Source organism: Nicotiana tomentosiformis, chromosome 3 (assembly GCF_000390325.3).
Source record: "Nicotiana tomentosiformis chromosome 3, ASM39032v3, whole genome shotgun sequence".
Lineage (NCBI taxonomy): Eukaryota > Viridiplantae > Streptophyta > Magnoliopsida > Solanales > Solanaceae > Nicotiana > Nicotiana tomentosiformis.
This window is the reverse complement of record NC_090814.1, coordinates 149,014,900-149,036,461: the sequence shown is the minus strand read 5'-3', so window position 1 is coordinate 149,036,461 and position 21,562 is coordinate 149,014,900. Positions and strand designations below refer to the sequence as shown.

The 21,562-nt window shown below is 35.1% G+C and overlaps 4 protein-coding genes across 21 annotated transcripts; 3 read left to right on the top strand and 1 right to left on the bottom strand.

The window, feature by feature from the left end:
* Positions 1 to 1,755: 1,755 nt before the first annotated feature.
* Positions 1,756 to 7,660, top strand: LOC104091622 (threonine synthase, chloroplastic). 18 transcript variants are annotated; one of them, XR_011415067.1, is made up of 5 exons: positions 1,756 to 2,058; positions 2,196 to 3,554; positions 5,394 to 5,454; positions 6,258 to 6,397; positions 7,317 to 7,660. XR_011415067.1 is itself a non-coding variant. In XM_018769229.3 (4 exons), exons 1-2 carry the CDS (start codon positions 1,826 to 1,828, stop codon positions 3,529 to 3,531), a joined length of 1,569 nt encoding a protein of 522 aa, XP_018624745.1. In that variant the 5' UTR covers positions 1,756 to 1,825; the 3' UTR covers positions 3,532 to 3,554; positions 5,263 to 5,285; positions 5,394 to 5,803. The 18 variants fall into 18 exon arrangements, 4 of the variants coding, with proteins under 4 accessions (XP_018624745.1, XP_018624733.1, XP_009595323.1 ...); XR_685209.4 differs by lacking the exon at positions 6,258 to 6,397 and adding an exon at positions 5,263 to 5,285; XR_685204.4 differs by lacking the exon at positions 7,317 to 7,660 and adding an exon at positions 5,268 to 5,285 and having other exon boundaries at positions 6,258 to 6,543.
* A 4,083-nt stretch (positions 7,661 to 11,743) lies between these two features.
* LOC104091618 (putative lipid-transfer protein DIR1) lies at positions 11,744 to 12,067 on the top strand. Its single transcript, XM_070199344.1, has one exon. It carries the CDS (start codon positions 11,744 to 11,746, stop codon positions 12,065 to 12,067), a length of 324 nt encoding a protein of 107 aa, XP_070055445.1.
* Positions 12,068 to 12,740: 673 nt separating this feature from the next.
* LOC104091610 (style cell-cycle inhibitor 1-B) lies at positions 12,741 to 15,656 on the bottom strand. The gene is made up of 5 exons (XM_009596991.4): positions 15,497 to 15,656; positions 15,290 to 15,406; positions 14,093 to 14,148; positions 13,050 to 13,279; positions 12,741 to 12,939 (listed from the first exon to the last, which is right to left on the bottom strand). Exons 1-5 carry the CDS (start codon positions 15,564 to 15,566, stop codon positions 12,786 to 12,788), a joined length of 627 nt encoding a protein of 208 aa, XP_009595286.1. The 5' UTR covers positions 15,567 to 15,656; the 3' UTR covers positions 12,741 to 12,785.
* Positions 15,657 to 19,792: 4,136 nt separating this feature from the next.
* On the top strand, positions 19,793 to 20,986 carry LOC104091665 (uncharacterized). Its single transcript, XM_009597050.1, has 2 exons — positions 19,793 to 20,219; positions 20,361 to 20,986. The coding sequence occupies exons 1-2, from the start codon at positions 19,793 to 19,795 to the stop codon at positions 20,984 to 20,986; spliced, it is 1,053 nt and encodes a 350-aa protein (XP_009595345.1).
* Positions 20,987 to 21,562: the final 576 nt, after the last annotated feature.

The following is a 21,562-nucleotide window of genomic DNA, read 5'->3' as shown; positions in this document are numbered from 1 at the left end:
AATTCGGAGCAGAATATAGAGCAAGTAACCATGTTTGTAACTTCTGCGTGCACGATGAGAGTGGCAAGCTCACGGCCTGCTAATTAAGCTTTAGTTTTTCGCGTGCTGAGTAAAACCAACATTTTGTCACTATATAGGCAAAATACATAACATTTGAACTATTGATCAAATCCTCCTTACATATTTTTTTGCGGAGGAAAATCATCTTACACACTCAACATTTAGAAAATATGCCTACAACACATCACTTTTGTGATTAACCACTTCTTCTTAGAGATTGCATTACACCCTCCAATCAATGTGTGACACGTGTTATGTCTTAGGGAAAACAAATTATACTTAAAAATACACCTCAATTTGCATTAAAACAAAGAAAAAAAAAAATCATCTTCCCTAACACTCTCTCTGTCTTCATCCTCACATCCGTCAGTCATTTTCCATGGTAATTTCAAATGCATCTTCCTCCCAGCAGTAATAAACACCGAAGAAATTAGGGTGGCACTTTGATTAAGAAAGAGAACTAGTTGAAGAATTTTATCACTTGTCCTCTTTCTTTTCATCGGAATAATTGAATTGGTAGTAATTGAAGCCGAAAATAATTAACTTTAAGCCGCCGATGCTTAGGAAGATAATACCGGCCTATGTTGCCTCCAGGGAGGACCTAGAACATTGAGTACGGGTTCAGGAAATCCAGTAACTCTTGTGTAGACTCTGTATTTATATTAAAAAATTTATTAAATATTTATAAATATATAACTGTGAACCCAATTATTATTGTATATTAATTTGAAATTACGGTTGGAACTCATAAGACTCAAATCCTGAATCCATTTCTGGTTGCCTCCTCCGTAGACCAATATAATGTTCCCTTGCACCTTCCACAAAACAAACTCCAAATCAACCTGGATTTAACAAACAAAAAAATAAAAGAATGATGAAGAAATCAAGGTTGAAAATTCATTCTTCTACGGTGGAAGGTACTAGTGTGAAAGCTAGCAAGAAAGAGAAAAAAATAAATAAATGGGTCATTTGTGTAGCAAAAGGGGATTTGGATAAGATAAGGAGGGAGGGGAAGGGTAGCAGCCGGGGCGAAAGGGTTTAGATACTTTTCTTCTTCTTTTTATTTAAAACAAAATAAGAAAAAACAAATTTTGGACTAAATATTTACCTTTAACGCGCTCACTTACACGTGCAGGTCACCTCATAAAAAAAGTATGTAAACATTACACTTTCGAAAGATTAAGTGTATAAGGTAATTTTACTTCGCAAAAAATGTGTAAGGGAAATTTGGTCAATAATTCAGGTGGTATATGTATTTTGCCGATTATATATGTAAAAGTTACTATACCAATATATGTTTTTCGTGTAAATAACCTATGCGGTGTCTAATGTCGAAAATCATACGATACATTAACTTCATGAAAATTGTAGGTATGGAAAATCTTATCTCGAAAAATCAAACGCTATACAAGTAATAAGATTTTTTATACGGAGATTGAAATTTTCTTCTACTATAAGCCAAACAACCATGGTAAAGTTGTGCAAATTATATTCATTTCCAAAGAAAATCTTTTTATGAATTGGTCACTTGCCACCTGAAGAATGAGGAAGCAAGACGACGCTGGATTTGTTCCCACGATTTATTAATAAATGCAAAACATATCTAGCCGCTGGATCAAACCTCGAGACACGTGTCATGATCTCGAATAGGTCTGTGAAGGGCTGACATTGACCAGACGTATAAGGAGCCCCTAAATATGACAAAATCCCCGCCCCCGCCTCTCCCCCTTCCGCAGCTGCTTTAACTATTTTCGACACTCCATTAATGGCGGCTTCTTTCATGCTCAGATATTCTTTCCTCTCTCCTCCTTCTCCCCAACTCCATCACCAATCTCCTCCTAAATCCAATCCCACTATTCACTTCATCAATCCAATCAAAGCCACCGCCTCTACAAATGACGCAATTATCCCTCCCCAGAAACACCGCCGCCCTGCCGACGAAAATATCCGCGAAGAGGCCGCTCGCCGCCCCACCTCCTCCCACAATTTCTCCGCCAGGTATGTAGGGGAAGATATACTAGCGAAATGAATAGATAATAAGCAAAATGAAAATAGTGGGTCTAAAATTACAATAATTTACTCATTGCTCATTTATTTAATGCTGACATCAAAAAGTGCTGCGTATGTCACTGCAGGTACGTGCCTTTCAATGCGGATCCAAGCTCCGATGAATGGTATTCTCTCGATGAAATCATCTACCGGAGCCGCTCCGGCGGCCTACTTGATGTTCAACATGATATGGACGCTTTAAAAAAGTTTGACGGTCAGTACTGGAGGTCACTTTTTGATTCACGTGTCGGGAAGACGACGTGGCCTTACGGGTCAGGTGTTTGGTCTAAGAAGGAATGGGTCCTACCCGAAATCGATAGTGATGATATTGTTAGTGCTTTTGAAGGAAACTCAAATCTTTTTTGGGCTGAGCGTTTTGGCAAACAGTTTCTAGGCATGAGTGATTTATGGGTAAAACACTGTGGAATTAGTCATACAGGTAGTTTTAAGGATCTAGGTATGACTGTTTTGGTGAGTCAAGTGAACCGGTTAAGGAAAATGCATAAACCGGTTGTTGGTGTGGGCTGTGCTTCCACTGGTGACACGTCAGCTGCATTGTCAGCTTACTGTGCATCTGCGGGGATTCCATCGATTGTATTTTTACCTGCAAATAAGATATCTATGGCGCAGCTGGTACAACCGATAGCTAACGGAGCTTTTGTGTTGAGCATTGACACCGATTTTGATGGTTGTATGCAGTTGATTCGTGAAGTCACTGCTGAGTTGCCAATTTACTTGGCGAATTCGTTGAATAGTTTGAGGTTAGAAGGGCAAAAGACTGCAGCAATTGAGATTTTGCAGCAGTTTGATTGGCAAGTTCCCGATTGGGTGATAGTTCCTGGAGGGAACTTGGGTAATATATATGCGTTCTATAAAGGTTTTATGATGTGCAAAGAGTTGGGGCTCGTTGATCGTATCCCTAGGCTTGTGTGTGCTCAAGCAGCTAACGCGAATCCGCTTTATTTGCATTATAAATCCGGTTGGAAAGACTTTCAACCCGTGAAGGCGAACACCACATTTGCATCTGCTATACAGATTGGTGACCCAGTGTCTATAGATAGAGCTGTTTTTGCCCTGAAGAACTGTGACGGGATAGTGGAGGAGGCAACAGAGGAGGAGTTGATGGATGCTATGGCTCAGGCAGACTCGACTGGGATGTTCATTTGCCCGCACACTGGTGTGGCATTGACTGCCCTGTTCAAGTTGAGAAACAGTGGAGTTATCGGACCAAATGATAAGACCGTGGTTGTGAGTACAGCACATGGATTGAAGTTTACTCAATCAAAGATTGATTATCACTCAAAGGAAATAAAGGACATGGAATGTCGGTTTGCTAACCCACCTGTGGAAGTGAAAGCAGATTTTGGATCAGTCATGGATGTTCTCAAGAAATATTTGTTGAGCAAAAATGCCAAGCACTGATTTGCTTTCTCAGTTATAACAGGGTAAGTGTGTATTATGTACTTCTATTGTCAGCATTTGGTTCTTCGCCGTCATTAAGTTGCCATGTAGAAATGTCTGGATGGTGATTTGTTTGTTGGCAGAGTTGGGGATAGAAAGGCTCTAAATTTCCTTTGGGAGGACTATGAATTTAAGTTTTATGGAACTCTTTTTTGTGTAATAGTCTGCTATTTGAATGTTATTTTAGCATTGGCATTGCTTTGGAGCATCACAATAAAGCTCAGTTTTTTCCATAATGTTATATTCACTATCTTAGATAATCAAAAACTGTTTCTATAATATAAACTGAGGAAGCACTGTTTTTCAGTACCTTCAATGTGTTTTTAGACCTATTGTTCAGTATAGAGAACAGGAAAGCAGGAGGTGTAAAACCCTCCAAGGAAATCATGTTTCTCTTAATAACTTGTCTTTTGAAGTTCTTGTATTTCCATCACTAAGTGCTTATAATAAAAGGCAGACCTTTCTCTCACAAGGAAATCATGTTTCTCTTAAAAGTCATTTGCCATGCTGAATAAGATATTGCCACCTTAAAGAGGATTCACTTTGGATACTGCAGCTAGAAACTGATATCTTATCTGATTGATATTTCCTGTCTCTTTTACGTGTATATTCTTGCCATGCCCCGAAAGCACTTGTTTGGGAATAGTTAGTAACAAAATAAAATTTGAAATCTTGAACCGACACCGGTATTACCATTCACAAAACTCAAGTTGCTTGTGCACACTTTATGTAACATGTGCCATGTTGGGTTGTAACGTATTGAATGTCGTGAGTGCGGGACTGTATTGTCAGCTAATAATAGGATCTTTGGAACTAGAAATCTGGATCAGATTGCATTTATCTTTTCTTCATCTGTCTTGAGGTAACTTATTTAATGTTGTCTCAAAGTATGTAACCCTTTCTCGAAATCAATGTGGATTTAGCTTAGATCATGTCAAATGGGAAATAAAGAATCTAAAATAGGCTTAGTTGATTTCTTCTCTTTTGTCCAAGCCTTGATGGACCGAGTTACCTGGCACCTGTTGCTGGTGGGAGGTAGCAGGTATCTAGTGGGATTAGTTGATGAGTACGTAAGCTGGCCCCGAGACCACGGTTATTAGAAAAAACCTATATTTAGTCTGATGTTTGCCAAGCGTTTTCTCTTTCTAGTTAGAGACTTGATTTACCGTGTAGGAATAAGTGAGATTTACAGCTCCTCTACTCTGAGGGAGCTCCTAATTTGTCTTAAAAGACAATTTATTTGTTATTTGAATGAAATGGACGTTAAATTAGCAGAATTGATATAGTAGATTCATATAGCAAATTTAGGTACAGTTAATTGATTGGCACACTTAAAAGGTTAATCTGTTTCTTGCGTAAGTAGTATTACACTGGACCCCAAGTTAAATTGGATATGACAAAATCCAATCTTGAAAGATCTACTCTGAAATCCGTATTTCTGCTGGTGATTCTTTCCAAATGTTAAATTGTAAACAACATTGACCTGTATTGACTATCTTCAGGATTTTGTTTTGATGCAATTTATTTCATGGTTTGGTAATAGTCAATGATATAACTGAACCAATTTGCCATTCATGGGGTACTATGCAGTAGGCCAGTTATTCTTATGCATTGTTACGTTCTATCATAATTTGTTCTGAAGCAATCTTTGTGAATGATTGAGGCCTATTTTCCTTTCCCTTCTAAATCCAGTTCAGATGATGGTGGACTATTTGGTAAGATCGGTCTAACCACTATGCTGAACACCTCTTGTCTGCAAGTTTTACTGGATATTGCAAATTACAATTGCTTGGATGAAGAATGTGTACTTGATGAAATTTTAGGGTTGCGCATTGGAGTATAGACTGAAAGTGCAGGCTGACAAAGAAGAAGATGAGTTGAAGGGTAAGCATTCAAATTCTAGCATGACTTTTTGTGTGAGTAAAGTGCCTGATGATCTAGCACCGAGCTATAGACCCTGCATTTTTTATCCTTCAACTTCCAGTTGCTTAACAATTGAGGGTGCTTAATTATCTGCAGCTCATGCTAGAAGCTTGAAGTAGGTTTTTGGTTTGCTTTCATTCCTACCTATATCTATCCAATACAGTTGGAGTAAAAATTTTCTGTTATTTTGCTTTTCAAAGCATCGCCATTGAGAATGGAAGTCTAATTACTCTTTAGTGTCAAATGATTGCTGCTTTGTCATCATTTAGATAAAGGATAACCAAAAAGAACAGCATAGCTTTTAGATATCGGGTTCTTTTTTTGATCTAGGGATAGCACCTCGAAAGTTGCTGTTGTGTAAGGAGTTCCATTTTGAACTTATTTCTTTTCATATCATTTGGCTTGCATAAATGCAGATGTAGGTAGAATTAGTCGAGGTATGCGCAAGCTGGCCCGAACACCTTGTCCAACAAAAAAAAGACCACAAAGACATTGGGGTCTGAAGGAAACTGTGGTTGTGCTATACCCGCTTCCAACTTAAGAGACAGTTTCCGTCCAAGTCACAAAGATATCCTAACACAACCAGCCTAACGGCACGTTGGACATAATTATCTTAAATATATGTAGTACTTCCTTTGACATCTAACAAAAAAATTTCTTTGATTTCAAAAATTGTTGTAACTGGTTTTGCTTCAGTGCTGCATATAGTGCAGTATTAACTTCTTGTTGACAGGCTTTTCATGCAGTGCTATTCATTTTTCCAGGCGCAATGAGATCTGAATGTTCATATCTATCTGATTTTGGAATAAATGCACAAACAACAAATTAACGGGATGTATTGACTGTCATGTACTTCACAAGTTCAGCAAGTGTGCGGGAATGCAAACACCAAATTATTGTTCAGGTGTTTCTATCTGATTTTGGAATGAATGCACAAACGATAAATTTACCACCATTTTAAAATTTACCATCTTTTTCCTACTTTGGTTGTCTCGAATTATCTCTTTGGGAACATTCAATAAAAACAAGTTAGTAACTCTTTTTTGAAAATGTATGGTATCTCAAATTGTGAATACGTGCGTATAGTTATTTTTTATTTTTTTTAAGAGGCAGTTTTTCTCATCCCTTTTCCAGAAAGTACCGTGAAAAGCCACTGTTGTATTAGGAAAGTTACAAAGTTCGTTGAAAGTAGATTTTTACTCTGTTGTCATTCCACTTCGATTGGAATACAAAAAAAGCGGCCTTTTGCTTCTTTTTGTATTGCTTTTTGGCCAACTATGTATTACAACAACTGAGAGAGTATACTCCACAGAAAAATGTTATGGGAGATTGAATGAAAGAACTTGTAACGTAACAAGGAGGAATAACTGTACAACATTAATTCGTCTAATCCACATAAGCATGCTATCACAGGGATTCACCAGAACATTTGAAAGTCATATTATTCAGTAAGCTGAATCCATAAAAATATTTCTACTTTTTAAGTTTTCAAAAGGTGCTCCAATCCTAGCTAGTTTTGTTTAGACAAATATGTCATGATGCTATTAGTATACCTCTTTACGTCATAGCTAGCTTTATATTCATTTATCTCTTGACAATCGAATATCAGTTAAAGAGTCGAATCAAATCGATTCCCATGAAGACTCCTCGAGTGCGAGGCGGAGTTAGGATTTTAAGCTTATGAGCTCGGGGTTTTAATCCTATTAAGTTAGGGGATCTTTTGCAAATATCTTTGGGCTTTGTTGATTTACTGCGTTATGAATTTGTTGAACAAGATCGAAGTCGCGCTATTTATTTCACTCAAGATTTGGTCTCTTTACCAGGTGTTCTACCCGTGGCTTCAAGAGGTGTTCTCGTTTGGCATATGCCTACTCTGATCGAGATCTTTGGGGATGATTCCGTACTACAGTTCGGTGGAGGAACTTTAGGACGTCCTTGGGGTAATGCGCCAGGTGCCGTAGCTAATCGAATAGCTCTAGTAGCATGTGTACAAGCTCGTAATGAAGGATGTGATCTTGCTCAGGAGGCTTGCAAATGGAGCCCGGAACTAGCTGATGCTTGTTAAGTATGGAAGGAGATCGTATTTAATTTTGCAGCAGTGGGAAACTATTTATATGGAAAGAGATCGTATTTAATTTTGCAGCAGTGGGAAACTATTTACCTGTCCCTGCCCATGTGGTTTGCCTCCTACTCATTTTTTTAATACCCAGTTAAAGCTAACCAAATGAAGTCAAACTAAGCTACTAAATCAAGCCAAGTCGAATTAAGCTAAGCTAAGCCAAATGGGTCACGGTGGGTGGTAGGGGTAATTAGTTTTAATTGGATAGGTATATATTATAAATAGTTTTCAAATGGATAGGAAAGGGTAACTATTTTAAGCTCAATGAATATTTTGAATAAATTGCTCATTTTTATTTACTAGTCTTTAGGTACTTGAGGGATGCGGAAGATCGTTTCCTTAGGACTACACTCATTGTTATAGTTCCAGCAAATTATTAGAATTTAGTAGGTTTGAATTATAAGAGGAAAAAAAGGACTCGTATAACCTAAAAGCAATGGAAAGAAGTTTTAAATATATTAGGAAAAAAATTAAATACCTACCCCTAGATATTAAATGGGTCATGGTGGGAGGTAGGGGTAATTAGTTTTAATTAGGTAGGTATATATTGTAAATAGTTTTCAAATGGATAGGAAAGGTTAATTATTTTAAGCTCAATGGTATTTTGCATAAATTGCTCTTTAAGTTACTGGGTTCTAAATAAATTTTTGTATATAATTAATGAATTTTAAAAGATAAATACATGATTTGAACAAAAGTTATTGGGTTCGGGTAAACCCATAACCGGGTAAATTCCTCTGTGGCACATTCTATTTTTCGAGATTCAGAAAGTGTGAAGTTTGACCAATATTTTAGTATGTATTTTATTATACTACTTTCTCTGCACGTGCGTTGCACGTGTATATCTGAGTCATGTAGTACACGATTTTGTAAAATATTATCAATATTAATAAAAAAATATTTGAGTAAATAATTATATATGACAAGATAAAGTATATATATGAATGATCAATATAAATTATCATATAGTAGTAATAATTGGATCATCTTAACCTACAAAGATAAACAATCAACATCTAATTAGATACATGTGATTTTCAGTAAAATCATCCTATAAAGTATAATAATTATATGATATCGCTATATTTTAAAATTAAAAACTGCATGAATTACATTATCTTATTTATATAGTACAAAAAGTTAATATTTTTTCATGAAAACTTACGTAATTTTAGCTTACCTTTTTTTTAAAAAACTGTTCTCCTACTTCATCCTTCTCCAAAGTAATTTCATTGTTACTAACATGAAAATTACATATGAAAACTATGAGATTAAATTAGTGACAACTATAAAGCAATTGTGTTAAAATAATCCATAAATTTCTATAAAGAATTACCACAAGATAGTGTCCTCACTAAAATTTTCGCCTCTTCGAAGGATAACCCATTTGAATTTTTTTAATTGGGAAGGTCATTGTCAAATTTCTTTATAATGGTATTATTAGTAAAAGTCATTTCAACTTTTCTGTGCACTGGGGAGTGGTGAGGATTAACATGACTTAATTGACTATTAATAATGTTATAACTTTTATTTGATTTTAAAAAATCCTTACGTTATTTCCGATAAGTTAACTTATCGGAGAATGTAAACAATAAAAATTCCATTAAGTTGGCATGTTAATTAGTCTTATGGAAAGGTGTATGTAGGAGGTTATTTCTTGGTTCATATTGACTATGTCGCTATCAAACCATATGTCAATCTTGACGTGCATGGTAGAGTGAATTTTTTTTTAATGGTAGTCATTGTATTTGTGGTTCCTTTAATCTAGGAAAGCTAAAGAAAGGAAAAATTTCAAGATCCCGAAGTTCTCTATTTCTTTGTTTTTGAGACACACAATTGGCTATAGTGACAAAAGTAGCTTAAGCTAGCCTGGCCTTGAGAGTTGAGGGTAGTTGTTGGCTCGTCCATTATTAGGTCAAGTAAGGTTGTTAGAGCCTTCTTTTCTTTTATGTATACGCGCGTATTGAAATCTCATTATTCTTAATTTTCAAGTGCGCGCACGCGCACACACACACATATGTGTGTGTGTGTATATATATATATATATATATATATATGTGTGTGTGTGTGTGTGTGTATGTTCGTTGGCTCGATCTTCTATTGGGCTACATTTTGGTCATGAGTTGATTCATTTCAACTATTGAGTTCGATATATTCTTAAATATAAATGAAGATTTCAGACAAAGAGTCACACATTTATATATATCTTCAATTATTTTCTTTTATTTTTGATACCCGTGCAAAACAATTATGTCTTAAATTTTTAATACATGGGCCTTCTTATACACGCGAAAAATGTATATGTTCATGACGTTATAATAGAAATATGTTAAAACAAATGGTCTCTTTAGCATTAATCATGTAACTAATGTATTTTTTTGATTAATATAATAATTTTTTATAAAATTACTAATTAGGTATTTCAAATGTTAATTTTTTCTAAGGAAGACTATGTTATTAATAAAGATATTATTTTTGATTATATATCATTCAGGGAGTCGCATCACATGGAAGACTAAGTATTAAAATAAAATAAACTTAGTAAAACTTACAAAGAATCATGAAACATATAAAAATGATAGAATCTTCGGATAAACATTTAAATGATACTCACAAGTAATTTTAATGAGATTTGAGAAAAGCAAGTCCATAAAGATAGAGATAATACCGCCAAAAGGCAAAGACTTTAGCATCATAAGTTAGACCAGATTGAGAATATATAGTAGAAGAAAATATCGCCAAAAGGCAACAACAACAACACCCCAGTATAATCCCACTAGTGGAGTCTGGAGAGGGTAGTGTGTACGCAGACCTTACCCATACCATGAGGTAGAGAGGCTATTTCCAATAAACCTTCGGCATCCTTCCCTCCAAGAACTCCCCACCTTGCTCTTGGGGTGACTCGAACTCACAACCTCTTGGTTGGAAGTGGAGGTTGCTTACCATCTGAGCAACCCCTCTTGTAAAAAGGCAAAGACTTGAATTATCATGGCCAGGGGATGAATTAGTTAAATCTATACCAGAATAATCATTTCTATGAGAAGTTGGCAAAAAGAACATTTATTTGATTTCTCTGTTTGTCGATGATATTCTATTGGAGCATTAACTCTAAAGGTTACATATGGTTAAAGACTATTATTGAATGGAAAGGTTAGTTATACAATTGGAAGAACACAACTATTCTATAGGTTAGTTATACAATTGAAAGGACACAACTATTCTAAGTTAGAACAGTACTTCAAATTAGTTTTATTCTTTTCATTTGAATATTATTATTAATTAATACTTAAAATGAGTAAAAAAGTCCATTTTATGGGTATTTTTGTAATTTAACTTTAGCCTTAAAGGCTTCCCACTTTTAATATAGTATACAAGTATAAATATTGACATGAGAAAAATTACAACTTATAGTATTTTTGTATAGTTTTAAATATTTATATTTTGATTTTAAAATATCAAGTTGAACTAATCTAATTTAACTTCAAAGATGAGTTAAAATGAATGTTCATAACCAAAATGTTCATATAAATTGAAACCGATGGGGTACTTAATAATAAGGGGAAAAAACAGAAATGAATTAGAAGAAGGCTGTGTGATTCTTGAAAATAAATAGGCTGGAAATATGAGACGAATAAGTTAAACTTGACAAAGACACTACTTGAAAACGAGTGAACAGTGAAGATCAATATACAAGGATCAAATGGTCAATGCACTGATATATATAATGAGAATCGCCACTTGACTACACATAAAAACCAGAGTCCGTGACACTAGAGTTTTGCCAGAAAGTAAATCCAATGAACTTTCACGGATTCCCAGTAGCTACTCTATATGACCAGAGACTGAATTCAGTAGAATTTAACTTTTATATCTTTAGCATTGAACCCAGTCTATTTTAAAATTATACGGTCATAAATATTATTTATTATAATTTTAGTAAATTTTTATACAAATTTATATTCGTGTAAAAAATTATGGTTCACAAGAACACGATACGGGCATGCTGGATCCGCCCCTGCCCCTGCCCATAAACCCATACCCAATCATACACACACATTGTTACTATATAAATCCTTTATGTCATGTTGTTTCTCTACATACACTCACAGAAAGAAAGAAAGAAAGAGAAATATGGACATGGAGCATTACTTGGCCAAAAAACCTGTGGCATTGGCTTTGGTTGCCATTTTGTTGAGCAGTTTTAGCATAGAAGTGTCGAGAGCACAGGGAATATGTAACATATCAGGAGAAGGTTTAATGTCATGTAAACCATCAGTAACACCCCCGAACCCGTCGGCGCCCACAGCCAAGTGCTGCAGCGCGCTGGCACATGCAGACTGGGGATGCCTTTGCTCTTATATGAATTCTCACTGGTTGCCTTCTTTAGGAGTTGATCCAACACTTGCAATGCAACTCCCTCAGAAATGCAAACTCCCTAATCCTCCCCATTGCTAAAGCACTAATTAAAATTTAACTCTTCCATTTCCATAGTAACTTGAAATTAAGTGTTGGTCATTCAATTAATCGGGCCTAGCTATATTTGTAAGTTGAAATTACCATGTTGTGTATTTTGAGCTTTGTTTATCTTGGTTTTTGGTTTCTAGCTAAGGCCAATGATTCTTCATTATGGTTGTATTTGGAGAAAATTGTTTGCTGATTGTTTATTTTGGCTTGCATGGTTTATTAGTTTGGTATTTTAGCTCGTTTATATGCCGTTTATTGCTTTAGCTTCATTTCTATTTTTCCACCAAAATGAGGAGAATTATTAGTGAAAGAAAACATGAAAAATCAAAACAGCGAGAGTACTGTTTAAAGTGTGCCCAGTTGGGTATCTTTGTCTGATCTTTCACTAAAATCCCAATTAAAAATTGAGCCACATAATATATATATATATATATATATATATATATATATATATATATATATATATATATATATATATATTATCCGCTATCTGGTCAGTGGTCACACTGGAGGCTGGATCAAAGTACCTTCTCCAAGCCAGAACATTTTTTTGAATATATCATTGTATAGTGTTTTGGGTTGCCAAATAGGCACTCAAACAGATGCGTATTTAAAATTTAAAATTTAAGAGTTCATGCAGTAACCTCAAGTTAATATACGATAATAATTGAATTTATAGTTTAATATTTATAGGTATTTAATAAAGTTTTTAATACATATCGAAAGTATGAATAAAAACTATTGAGTTTACGTGAATCATAAGTACTGTCCGTCTCAGCACCCGAAGGCCTTGATAAATAACAGATAGGGTGATTTTACCAGGCATCCAAGAAAGTATCTTCATAAGGCTTAAGCATGTTCTGCTGAAAAAAGAAAACACAAAAATACAGAAGCCTAAGACATAACCATCGGACAACTGGGAAAAAGACAATACAACTGCTCCTTAAAGAGAAGAAACATGGAATTCTATTACTTTTTGATATTCCAAGCGTGGGATGACCGAGGCCCGGTTGCAATTCCCTCATAGTATTGGCTGTCAAGCTTTCCCTTGTTCCATTGTATGACAAAGTCAGAGAATAAATTGCGTGCAGTCTCAGACGAAAGATCTGAGAAGAACAAATTCTTCTTATCTTTCAGCCAAGAAGCAAATTCATTGTTCTTAGAGAAATAATCATCTTTTGATAACTCTTCAAACTTGTTTTTCTGAGAAAGAAGGTAAAGCAAAATAATTAAAAATCAAAGATGGAGGAATAAAGCCTGAGTCAAAATGGATGTCCTACTTATTTTCATAAAGGAAGTCATGAGAAAGAACAGAGGCGAAAACAGTTACTGCTACTGCTACAGTCTAACAATTTTTCAAGTATTAAAGAGCTATTTTCATAAAGGAAGTCATGAGAAAGAACAGAGGCGAAAACAGTTACTGCTACTGCTACAGTCTAACAATTTTTCAAGTATTAAAGAGCTCTGATAGTGTGGACGCCATTAACAATTCACCACACAGAAATTATTGCCCTTTTTGAATCTGACAGGTTCTCTTCAAAAGAATGATTCCTCCATATATGAATACCTTGGTTTATTTCACAAATATTTTATATCAGCAATCAAGACAGCAATAGTCCAACCAAGATTTCAGATATCACAACTGAAGAAAATGGAACTCCAGTATTTTTCCAAGTTTACAGACTTATTTCTAAGCATCAGCCAGCCACATATGTAATGAAGACTCTCTACAAGAATTAACATAGATAGCTGAAAGGTCATACCACAAGAAAGCTATATCTAACTATCAGTTCCAGCCAAAACAGAAAAAGACGAGCAACCTATTATATTCAACAGATTCAACACCAACTTAAACCAATGCTACCTACATACAGCAACAAATTAGTGCGAAGGATAATAACTACGCGAGCAGATAACAATTTTCCTTCCACGAGATATGATACAGAGTAAAATGATAAGCTTGAGAATGTTATTTTGAAGCAAAAGAAATGTAGGTATTAAACAAGAAGCACTCACCGATTTATCCTTATGTTTGTGGCTCTTGGTTTTGTGCTTTTCCCCTGACTTCTTCTCTGAAGCAATATCAGTGAGTCAGCGTGTCTAACATAACTTCTAGCACCAAACCAGTAACATACAGGGGAACCATTTAATTTAAGTGCACACATCTCCCTATGTATAACATACAATATTTAAAATATCAGAAACGACCACTTGCTATAATAATCATACAAAATAACTATAGTGGTATATGTAATGATCCACAGGATCAAAACTGTAGTAGTGAGTAATTTCTAATGAATAAATTCCCAGTTCATCAAAAAAAAAAAACAATAGTGGTATAAATCTATAAAGCTACCAACAAGATGTCACCATGAGTCACACAAAATAATGGAGTGAAACCTAATAATATCAAGAACAAAGGTTAGTAACATGAAGTAGAACCAGCGATCCAGTCTTTGATCCTTTGTTTTCATTGTAAAAGATTGCCAAATCTAACAGATCATCACTGACAAGTCACAACTCTATCTCTAAGACTATTAGTTACTCCATCACTATATAAAGAGTTGAAAGAACCCAAGGGAACCCTAATTCTATTTGAACAAAATGTGCACAGCAATCGAAGACCTTTTCAGTTATTAGAATAAGATATCCTAGCTTTGACTCACATCTGTACATGGATTACACTCTAAGATCTTGGAGTTCAGTAAATAACACCATTGTAAATGGAAGATCTGAACAAAGAACTCCATTTCAAAGAAGAAGGCTTAGCCACTAGCAAGCACCCATCATTTCCAAAGGCAAATGGTGTTCTAACTATTTGCACATACGTACCCATCATTTTTCTTCTTTTTCTTTTTTATATGTGTTTGTGTGCAGCCCTAATTTATAGTTTAGTTGCTTAATAAATGGCAGATCACATAACCTACACATAACTATCAATTGAATTGGAAAACAAAGCAAAAGGATTGCTGAGCGGCATAATACTTGCTTTCCCTTTTCAAACTCATTATACTAATCAGTGCAGCAAACCCTAACAGCAACAACATCAAATTCTAAATCGCAAACGTTTTACGGAACTAAACGAACCCTTCTGAGGCCCAAGTAAAGAACAAAATCCCTAAATTTTCATAATAAAATCAGTAAATTCTCAGCTTAATACTGAACAGAACTCATATACAAAATTTAAAACAAAAACAAAAATTGTGCAAGTACCTTCACTAGAATGACATTTGGATTTATGGGATTTGTGCTTCTCCTTCTTGGATTTGTCCTTTTCTTTCCTTCGCTCTTCATCCCCTTTGATATTCTGGCGTTTGCTTTTCACTTCATCTGTTTAAGCAGACACAAAGACGTATAAGCCCATATATATTCAAAAATTATCTCTTTGCAGATTTTGGAAGACACAAGAAAGGAAAAAACCTCGTGGAGAAGAAGGCGAATTTCTCTTATGCTTCCTCTTCTCCTCCGTCGTCTTCTTATCGCTCCCCATTTACTCGCACCTCTGATTCTATTTCGCAGAAAAAATATTCTTGAAATTGTTGTCTTCCTTTTATTTATTTTACTAGTTATGATAGCCGCAGCACGGGCCCAATAATACCGTTCTAAAAGTTTGAGTGTAGTTTTTTTTAGTTATAAAAAAATTAGATTATTTGCACTGTATATTCTTTTAGCCATTATTTAAGTTCTGATCCTATCAATCCAAATGGTCTAAATTTGTCTCTTTGAAAATGCCTCTAAATAACTCTTATGTTAGTCTATCTCCAAATGGTATAAAAGATATTACGAAGCCACTTAAGATCAGTAAATGAGAAAACGTATAACAATTTGTTAGTCACAACTCACAACCATTACCTAAAAGCTAATTGTTGTATACTAACGTTGTGTGAAATTTGAATCCTAGAGTCACTTTGTGCAAACTTATAAATTATTATTATTATGTTAGATTTATTTATCCAACTAATTTTATGAAGTCTCGTATTAAAGTGAAACCGCATCGTATGCTACTCAATTAGTTATTCTCAATTCCGTACCAGAAAATGAAAATGATCGAGCGATACCCGAAAATCAAGGTATTTTCCGCACAATAAAATCTTGCAACTCATAGAGATAAAGTTTTCTTTTTCTCATTATTTTGATAAGCTAATCATTCAAACAACTATGAAAATGGTTACAATTAACATTTAATGTTTGTAGTCCTCACTGTAAGTACGATGTTCTACTTCACATGTAAAATATTTTGTCATACTATTATTCTTTCAACTAAAGTTGCTATTTTTTTATTTTTCATTTTTCTTTTTTGGTTTATCTATGTTTTTGCACTTTTTCGAGCTTTTAATTAGCATATATATTATAGATTTTTGAGCTGTAGTGAACTTCTGAAATCTCATTAGCTGAACATATTAATGTATAAAAAATTATTTCCAACTAAAATGAGGCCCTAAGAAATCAACGGTAGATAAAAAATTTAATCAATAAGAACATAAATACAATTGAAAAACTATATCCGATACTTAAAATGGGACGGAGGGCTTATTATACATGCACATATATATGTTGGTTTATTATGTATATTACCTATGTTTTTCAATTCCACTTGAGATAGAAACATGGGACATGGCATTGATTATAAAGAAGATTTTATAAATTTTTACCTCTATCTTATTGATGATTAGTTTCCTCCAGAAGGGCTGTTTTCTCAATTTCATACTTTGTTATCAAATTATCTAACACTATTTTCAAAAAAACACCTCACTGGTTTTAATCGAGTAGAATAATAGTGATTAAGTGAGAGACTCTAACTTGTAGTATAACTCAAATTATGATTCTTAATAGTATAAGTTGTTTTGTATATTTTCTTTTTTATTCTCAAATTTTCCAATAAAATAGCTCAATGATTAAGTCTTATATATCTTGCCCACATCGATGCTGGCACGTATTCGCCGCAACCATGTAATAACGTTGTAATTGCAGTGAGTACTCCTTCCCTTACAAAATAATTTAATTAAGGAGCAACCTTAATTAAACTTAACCCGTTTGGATTAGCTTATTGTAAATAACTGATAATCTTGAAGTGCTGGAATTAATTTTTTAAATATCTATTTATGTGTTTGGATAGACGTGCTGAAACTGATAATAAGCACCTGATATGTTTGGTAGAAAAGTGCTGATAAACTGTTCTCTTGTTAAAAAGATAAAAATACCCTTAAATTTTTTATAAAAGATTATGAATTAAAAAGTTTCTTTGTAGAGAAAATGATAAACAACGAATATGGAATGAAGAGAAAATTTAAAAATTTATTTTGAAAAAAATATTTTGTAAATTAAAAAATATTATTAAGGATAAATTAGTAAAAGTCTTGGTCAAACTAAAAGTGCTTATAAGCTGAAAAATCATAAGTTGGGGGTGACCAACTTATAGCTTATGGCCGATTTTAACTTATAAACACTTGGCTTATAAGCACTTTGTATGTTTACCAAACGCGTAGAAACCCAATGACCCCCTCTCCCCCCTCCCTCCCCCCCCCCCCCCCCCGATCCACCGCCTTTAATCCCCACCCAAATTCCGACAACATCTCTTATCCCAAATCAAAAATCTTTTACACCCCAACCCACAAACATTAGTGAAATTTCTTTTCCTAATCAAAATTTTCCCAAAACCTGGACCCATACTACTGCTAATAAAGCTGCTAGCTATCAAAGTAAAAGCAATGGCGACAATTCTTACGTAGGTGCCATAGGAATCAAAACCCCACAACCAAGGAGCAGAATCCGACTCCCTCTCAAATCTTACGAGCTGATTAACGGTAAACCAATGGTAAGTTTCACTAAGGAGGAAAATGATATTTTGGCTCAGTCATGCAAATGGACTATAGTCGGTAAGTTTTTTAAGATCCGTCCCTCGATTGACATTATTAAGAAGGAATTCGCGAAAGTGTTTCCTGGGAAAGGATGCATAACCGTTGGAGCTTATGACATGAAACATGTATTTATTGATTTTGATAACTTAGATGATCACAATGCAGTAGCTACTAGAAGTTTTGTGAATTTTGGGTGGAGATTTTGTGATGAGTCTTGAGAAGTGGACCACAAAATTTAAATCGGAACCTAATACCACCAGAATTCCGGTATGGATCACACTTCCTGATCTCCCATGGAATTTCGATGAGTGGGACGCAATATGTCGTATAGTTGATCCTATAGATTTTCCTTTGATTTTGGACAAGGCAACGACCACCAAAACAAGACCCACTACTGCAAAGCTTAGAATTGGAATTGACCTTGCAAAGCCAATTTTAAATGAGGTCATTGTCGAGATCAGGAACCATGAAGGCAATATAGAAGAGTTTATTCAGAAAGTTGAATATGAATCACTACATGCATTTTGCAATCATTGTATGAGGCAAGGACATTCAAACAGAATGTGTAGAATTTTACATCGAGAATTGAGAGTTCAGAATGACAGCGAGGTTAATGAGCAAACCAAAAGGAATGATACTAATCAAAATAAAAAATGTGAGAGCAGTTAGGAGAAATGAGCAAAGAAGAGAACAGGGCAGGCCTCAGAATGCTGGACAGACCAATGGCAATTCTAACGCTGCTGTAAAACCCACGGGTAAGAGACCAGCTAACAACAACAGTGCTACCAATATTGACAAAGGAGCTGAAGATGGTTGACATACTGTGAATAAAAAAATAATAGAAACAATGATAACAACAATCATGTTGCTATGATAACTCAAAAAGGGAATGATACTAACACCGCCAACATGATCAATGAGGGACAAAGTACTGTGATTGTCACCCACAACAACAGTGAAGGTGAAGTGAATATGGAAGTGATCCTAGCTGCTACTTCTTTGATCCCTCAAGCTCAGGCCAAACACACAATAAGGGACAAATACAACAGTAACAAAGACAATAAGAAAAAGTCAAAATTACTTACTATCAACAAGTCTGGTAAAAAGACGTATCAAGGAAAGGATGCTGAGTACCCAGAGATTGTGAGTTTGTCGATAATGAAAAGGATATCATGAATATTTCACTAGTGAATATGACTAGAGGAAACAAAGAATATGAACAAGAAAAGGAGAAAGTTTAAAGAAAAAGTGACCATACCAGGTGATGTTGTTCTGACAAGTGACATGGATCAGGAAAATCATAGCTTGGTGTATAGATCACTCTTTGGCCTTGACCCCAAACTTGTTGAGAAATATGCTAGCTGGAAGGATAGAAAAATGGGGCTTGAATATCAACTGCTAGATGAGCCACCAAGAATCATTGATCCAGGAGAAAATAGCCAGATGTCCTTGAGTGGGGAAGCAAATGCTATCAGTGATCCCCAAGACCATGATATGATTATGGAAATACAATATGAAGATAAGAAAAACTCTTTATCTGATGATGATCATATGGCAGGGAGGTATCAAAGTGTCGAATGCAATCCTGTGATTACCTCCCAAGTCCACCAAAATATTATTCAATTCAACAATCTTTCTCCAAGAGGACTTGGTGATCAACTAGGTGAGATCAATTGGGCTCCTAACAGTAGGAATTCAGAAGAAATTTTAAAGGCTAAGGGGGAACAAAACTCAAATGTTTCAAATGATTAGTTATGTATCATGGAACATTAGGGACATATGGTCCCAAGGTGCTGCGGAAAGGCTCAAAATCATTAAAAACTAGTCCAACCTTCCTTTTATTTTCTTGCAGGAACCCATGGTGAGAGCAAGGAAGATTGAAAAGTATAAAAGGATGCTTGGATACCAAGAATATTTTCACAATTATTCCAAAAAGATATGGATTTTTTGGTCTGCTGATTACAAAATCAATGTCCTGGATGATAAAGAACAACAAGTTTTACTCCAAATTTCTCAAATTCGTGGGAATATTTCATTTCACATTACCATTGTGTATTCCAAGTGCGATGAAAATCAAAAAAATGTTCTAAGGGATGAACTCAGAAACACGTCCAATAACATTAACGACCCTCAGAGAGTGGTTGGTGATTTTAATGTAGCTATTAGCTCGGAGGAGAAGCTCGGTGGCTTACCCTATAGAATTCAAGAAGGAATTAATTTCCTCTCTTGTCTGAATGATTGCAATTTACAAGATGGTGGATTTCATGGAACTGTTTTCACTTGGAGTGATAATAGAGACCCTCCCAACACAATTTGGAAGAGATTAGACAAATTAACATACAATGTTGAATGATTTGATCTTTTTGGGGAGACTAAAGTTACACATATCTCTAGGATATGCTCTGATCATGCCCCGTTGCTGATAGAATGTGGGAAGTATGATCCTACTCATACTAAATATTTCAAAATTTTGAATATATGGGTGGACCATGATGAATACTTGAATGTTATCCAACAATCATGGGTTGAAGAGGTTCATGGGAATCCTCTTTATATCCTCCACCAAAAGACTAAAATAGTATGCAGTGCTCTGAGCAGATGGTTAAAGACTACTTTTGGTGATATTTATGAAGAACCAAAGAAGCTGGAAAAGCTCATTAAGGAACTTGAAGAGGTATCTATTACCAATAATACTCAAGATATCAGGACCAAGTTGGCTAGAACTAAAGCTGAATTCACCAGTTTCTTGATTCTTCAGGAGAAAGTTCTAAGGCAAAAATCTAGGGTCAAATGGTTAGATGAAGGGGATGCCAACACAGCTTACTTCCATGGAGTTTTTAAGGATAGAAGAAGAAAGCTTTTTATCCTCAAAATAAAAAATGAGGAAGGAGAATGGATAGAGGGCTCCAATGATGTAGCAAGTGCAGCTGTCCAGTTCTTTCAAAAGATGTTTCAAGCTGATATTGTTGTAGAAGACTCTCAAATTCTAAATGTAGTGAAGAAGGTGGTTACTGAAGCTCTTGACAGCTATGCCTTCCCTCTAGGAGGTTAAAGATTGTGTATTCTCGATTGATCCTGACAGTGCACCGGGCCCTAATGGCTTGAGTGATAAATTCTATCAAAGTGCATGTGAAGTAATTTCTTATGATATACATAAGGCAGTGGGTGCATTCTTTAACGGTGCCACTCTACCTAGGTTTTTCTCCCACGCTTGCCTGATAATGCTTCCTAAAGTAGACTCTCCACAAAGTTTCTCAGATATCAGACCAATCAGTCTCTGTAATGTATCTAGTAAGATAATTGCAAAGATCATAAATACTAGACTCGGCCTCATTTTGCCCAAGATTATTTCTCTTAATCAAAGTAGTTTTATCAAGGGAAGGTCGATAAATGAGAATATCTTACTGACCCAAGAGATTGTTAATAACATTTGCAAGCCTAAAAAAGGTCTAAATCTTGTCATTAAGCTTGACATGGCTAATGCTTATGACAAAGTGTCCTGGCCTTTCTTATGTTTCATGCTCAGACAACTTGGTTTTGCTGAAGTATGGATAGACATGATCTACAGATTCATATCCAACTACTAGTACTCTCTTATTGTCAATGGTAGCAGGCATGGATTCTTCAA